Here is a 5,685-nt window from a genome sequence, read left to right as displayed (position 1 = left end):
ACACGCGTCATTCCGTCGCTTCCAGAATGTCGCAGACTGGAATATGCGCAAAGTTTCATGACGCGGGGTAATCTTTGAGGCATTCACTAGAATTCAACTTTACAGTTCGCACACAGTTATATGGAATATCGTCACGTCGAGTAATAGTGACAACAAAAACAGCGCCAAAGTTATTTTACATGCAGATGCATAATGGAAGTCAAGGGACCCCATCGTATAGGAAGCTATCAATAAGACGCCGACAATTCTGGGCGCTCCACGATTTCCCCGGAATCAACAAGCCTAGGTGAGTTGCTGTCCGGAACGTTGACCTCCTCCCCAGCGAGCATAGCCTGATCGAAGGATACTGTGACGGAGCTGCGCCGCCCGTGCCGGCGTCGCGAGCCATGCACCAGACTCATGTTCCAACTAACCACGTCGCAACGCGACTTCTCGGGCGCCGCCATAGGTTGCTCCTGCACACCCGCCGGCGATGAGCCGTCGGAGACACTGCCGCATCGGAAAGCGCGCGCGAACTGAGGTAGGTGGCGCAGCGGCAAGTTGACGCGGTGCTCGGGAGGCAGGCGACGCCAGGCGCGAAACTGCCGCGTCTGGTACTGCTCGTCGCTGCGCTCGCAGTTGTCCAGAGCGTAGTAAAGGAAGAAGAGCTGCTCGGAAGACACGGCGCTGAGAGGCTGCAGCCTGAAGTCCGACCGCCGGTTGTGGTCCGCATTCAGCAGCTCCTGTGCGCAGAGGGCAGTGGGCAATCTGGGCGGAACAGCAAACTCCAGACAGAAAGAGCATTTGCTGAAATTTTACGGATTTTCCGTGTACAGAGTAGTAGTAGTGGTTTTAATAAAACATGATAAATGGAAGGAAAAGATTTTTGCTAGCCCCGGCATCTGCTATCGCTGCTAGAAGCACCTGAGCTGGGGTAGCGGAAATGAAGGATAGCAGGCAGTGTGTAGAAGTGAAATGGAAGAGGTGAGAAGATGGAGACGGTATTTTTGACGACAGTTAAAAGAGAAACTAGCCGAAATAACTACAAGTTCTATTAAACTGGTTTTCTATCTAACTAATCGATAGATTGCTGCTATTAAGCTGACTTCGCATATACCTGTAGCTTCGTGAGGACAATTAGGGTGCGTGAAGCACACGTGGGAGCGTGCGGCGCGTTCAGAATCAGATCAGTGTTAAATAATACCTTTACAAGTATCGCTTATGAATGGAACAGCCAGATGTTCTCTCCTACAGGAAGACAGCATCGAACTGCAGCAGGACTCGAAGCCTATTGCAACGTGGAAGAAGACAGGAGGGAGAGCCTCACTTTAGCTACTCTAGACGCGGGAAGGTGAATAAAGAAAGTAAAAATAATTGGTTTATGGTTTATAGGGGTTCAGCGTCCCAAAGCGACTCAGGCTATGAGGGACACCGTAGCGAAGGGCTCCGGAAATTTCGACCACGTGGTTTTTTGACATGCACTGACATCGCAGAGTACACGAGCCTCTACAATTTCCTCTTCATCGGAATTCGACCGCCGCGACCGTGATCGAACCTGCGTCTTTCAGGTCAGCAACCGAGCGCCATAACCACTGACCCACCGCGGAGGCAAAGTAAAGTAAAAATGAAGAAACGAAAACAAAAAAAAACAGCCCACGGTGGTAGTGGGCAGAGGAAAAGAAATCACTGCGGGTTTCGGATTTCGCAGTGGACATTTGGGGATTTTCTGTAATTCGATGGAAGCCGAGCCGACGGTCTGGAAACCTTATCTTGAGACGGAGTGCGGGGCGAGTCTAGCCGAGGCACTTGCTCTAAGTCAGTGGGGACAAATTGAAGTTAACCTTCTAACGCCAAAGAGACCTCTCTTGGCTAGTAAAGGGCGAAAAATGGAATGCAGATGTCGCCATCAACAGCCGAATTCGCAAGTAAACTGCGTGCGTTCACCCCGAAACTTCGGCGTCGATCCCGGAGGCTATGCTACATCGCCATCCACTTGAAAACTGCGGTAAACAGTGCCCAGTGTGGATGGACGTCGCGATTTTGAATTGAGGGGCGAGAAGATTTCTAAATTTATTTTTCTCAGCGGTGAATGGGTGTTCCGCTGCCGGACAAACGTTAAAATAGTCACAAAAAGCCATAGAATAATGTTTTTTTTACTGCGAACAGTAATCGGATAGAGTCGTCCTTAGCGTCTTTTAATGTCGAAGAGGGAAAAGTCATAAACTGGGTGGTTCCTTCGTTTTTTCGCATGCGCTGCAGGGTCACCCATTCTCTCTCCCTCCCTCCCTCCCTCCCTCCCTCCCTCCCTCCCTCCCTCCCTCCCTCCCTCCCTCCCTCCCTCTCTCCCTCCCTCCCTTTGTCTTTCATTCATGTCGTTCTTTCTTTTCAGAGGAATATTTCAAGGTTCAAGGGGCAATCATTCTAAGAAGAGAAAAGCACAAAGAAATACCCTGCAAAACGTTCTAAGCTGAAATGGAGCGGCATACTGTATCCCATTCCTTCTATTCCTTCTGCGGCAGTAGGGTAAAAGGGATGAGAAAATTAGGCCTTTTCTTTAGGGGGGAGGGAAGGGGGTGCAAGGAGGGGATATAAAAAAAAAATCGAACCAGCTCTCATCACATTTTATGCATCTAATGCGTTTGCAACATTTCTTTCTTAAATTTGCGCTACGAGATTGGTAGGAATGCGAACGCTGGCCAGTGATTAGTGCCAGTGACAAGGCTGCGAAGTACCGCAAAATCACAAGAAAGGTGTCGGCTATCACGAGCCACTCTTGGGTGAAAGAGGTGTTGTGAACACGATTCCTGAATTCTGAAAAATAAAAATAAAAATGTTCACACATTTACGGTCGCCCGCTTCAGCAAAAAGCCAAGTTTTGAAATCACTTTCATCCCAAGAGCCTCCGGTCAATGGCACGTGGTCAGCGCCCGTACCCACCTTAAAGGCGGTGAAGGCGAGCGCCAGGGCAGCAGTCTGTGCCAACAGGGGATAGCGGACCTCAGAAGCGTCTCGCACCACGCCGGGCCAAGAAGGCTGCAGTGAGCTCGGAAGAGCAGAGAAGTCTCTCGCCAGGCAGTCAAGAAGGCTGTCCAGGCGGCGACGCGAGCCCGCGTCCAGCAGCCATTGTGATTCCGCGTCCTCGTTGCTGTCCCACTGCTCGTAGGCTACGGGGAGAAGCCCTTTGTAGAGCCTCACCGCCGTGCGAGAAGCGTGGAAGGCGAGCAGCGAGCTGTCAGCTATCCACGAACTGTTCACTAGGCCTACCGGGACGTACACAGCCTGTTCTGCCTCGCTGTACCTGCATAAACAAGCATGACTAGTACAAGCAGTTGGGCGCACATCGTAGTACAGCCATTCGCATACAGCCCAGCCGAAGCCAACAGGGGTGGGGAGACGGTCAATTAGTTAGTAGTTTCAAAGTGGCAGAAGTTTTCTCCCATTTATCTTGAATCAGCTTAGCGCTGTATAGCTGATGTGTGTAATTTGAATCTGTATGATGATGTATGCTATATGATTGCTGCATATTGCCATGTACACAAGGGCCACGGACTCTCTCAAGCCCATCTTGAGGCTTTTTTTTTTTTGGCGATTCGCGACATCATTGATGTTTAGAAAAAACTGGGTTAAGGTTGGAGTTCGAAATTCCTTAGCTGATTTTATGCATGCTTCGTTACCATGGAGCTATGACATGAATAACGGGAAGACATTTTATGCTTGACGTAAACTGCACAGACACCTGCATTCTACATGGCAGTCAAAGAAGCAGTTTCGGATGCACAGGTGAGCACATAAGTAAACGAAGCACGCTATTCTGTTCTAAACATAATCGGGTCAGTCCTGGCAGAAATCAGAAGACATGTGTCCATGAGAAATTGCAGCAGTGAGCGCTACCAGCATTCAGATGCTGTGCCTCCTAATTATAAATAGTTAACTAGTAAATTGGGTTAGAAGGCTGCAACATGCTCTGTTTACTTCTGTCTGCACGTGTACAGGTCCAGTAGCAAAACAGAAGCGGGCCGCTTACCTGCTATCCGTATTGAAGGCATAACCTGGATTGAGAGGCCTTGTCTTCTTGCTAATTTGGCGCAGCCGTTCTCGGTGATACCTTGCTGCGGTGCGAGCAAACATTTGCAACGAACCACCCTCGTTCATTTTGTCGGAAGGCTTGAGAGTGCAGAGGTATTCTCCAAACGACGACGACTCAAAGAAGCGCACTATATGTAATCTTGGCAGCCTGTGACTGACCATCTTGAGAGTTTTGTCAGTCAACCAGGAGATAAAAGGCAAGTTGCGGTACAACTGGCCCTCCAGACGAGCCAGCCACAGGCGACTCGCGGCGGTTACTCTTGCGGCGGCTTGATGCATGGCCTGAGCCTTCATGAGGCACGCTGGTTGTACGCTGTCTACCGCTCGGAGACACAGAAGCCAGCCCATTTTAGGAGGGAGCACTCGACCCGCAAGCTCGACGCTAAGAATTCTTCGGAGGTTTTTCGCACGATCGGGATCAAAGAGTGCCGCGAAGTAGACCAGAATGCGGAAGCCGAGATAATTTGCAAAAGCAGAAAGGCTCGCTGATGAAGTGAGCGCTTGCAGATGATCGATGAGCAGGCGCGGATTTCTTATCACCACAGCTGTGCCCTCATTCACGCCGTCCTCAAAGATAGACCTGAGGAACAAGCTGACGTTGTCGTCGACGTCCTCGAACTTGGCGAAGAGCACTTGCCAAACAGTCTTGTTTCCCTTCAGGTTTGCCAGGCTTCTGACTACTGTGGTAATCTGAGAGGCCAAGTTATCCAAAGTCGTAGCAATTTCAGCGCTTCCAAACTCCCTAGCAGCCTCAAAAACCGCAGAGCGCAAGGTGTCGGTGACTTCGCTGAGCGAGTAGTCTTCTAACTGCAGGAACTTAGGGTAGCTCAGTTCCACTGTCGGCTTCGTTCCGTTACGATGCACACCTACGGTGACCTCGATAATCGACGCCATACCGTACCTGCGAATGAGCATGCCTGCCATGCGCCATATGGCGCTCCTAAGAAAAGAGCTGCCTTTGTAAGGCCATCTTTTGATGGGCAGTGTCGCGAAGACTTCATTTTGCAGGAAGGCAGCGGTGTTTCCGGAAGGCCGTACGCAAGCCTTGTACAAGGCCCTGACCAGAGTGACCTCCCTGTGGTGCTCATCCAAGATGAACGTGCGCAAACTAGCCGCTACAGATTCCTCCATTAGCGTGTCAGGAGAACTGGAGGCTCCACCAGGTAGCGGCCGCACGGTAGGCATTTCCTCCTTCTGGCAAACATAACGGTAAAAGTTACCGCATGGAGACCGCTCTCTGGTCATGTATCGTTTGAGGCGATGTCCTTCTTGAACGCACAATGGTGTAGTGCAGAGGCTGATTTTGACTGGAAGGTCGGTAGTCACTGTTTTTGTGGTCCGCATACCTAGTTCAGTTACCGGGATGTACAGAACAGTTGGAAAAGGTTCGCGAAGCGCTTCAGCTTTCTGTGCTAATTTGCCTGTGTAAACTTTTCGAAACAGCAAGTAAACAGTGAACATCCACATGAGGCATAATAGGCTCACAATCATAGCAAAACGGATTTCCGGATAAAATGGTGCCATTTCATGGATAGGAGGCAGCCTGCGGGTCTCGGGATCTAATGTCGACGGTGGGGCCATCGTCATTCGAATATCCACGCCGTCGTCATAGTCGCCCCG

The 5,685-nt window shown here is 50.4% G+C and overlaps 1 protein-coding gene across 1 annotated transcript; it reads right to left on the bottom strand.

The window, feature by feature from the left end:
* Positions 1-227: 227 nt before the first annotated feature.
* Positions 228-4,277, bottom strand: LOC149343299 (uncharacterized). The gene is made up of 3 exons (XM_089546929.1): positions 4,004-4,277; positions 2,917-3,277; positions 228-722 (listed from the first exon to the last, which is right to left on the bottom strand). The coding sequence occupies exons 1-3, from the start codon at positions 4,225-4,227 to the stop codon at positions 228-230; spliced, it is 1,080 nt and encodes a 359-aa protein (XP_089403055.1). The 5' UTR covers positions 4,228-4,277.
* Positions 4,278-5,685: the final 1,408 nt, after the last annotated feature.

Source organism: Amblyomma mixtum, chromosome 5, assembly GCF_055824585.1.
Source record: "Amblyomma mixtum isolate Tamu chromosome 5, ASM5582458v1, whole genome shotgun sequence".
Lineage (NCBI taxonomy): Eukaryota > Metazoa > Arthropoda > Arachnida > Ixodida > Ixodidae > Amblyomma > Amblyomma mixtum.
Note: the sequence above shows the minus strand (reverse complement) of the source record. Positions and strands in the feature narration are given on the sequence as shown.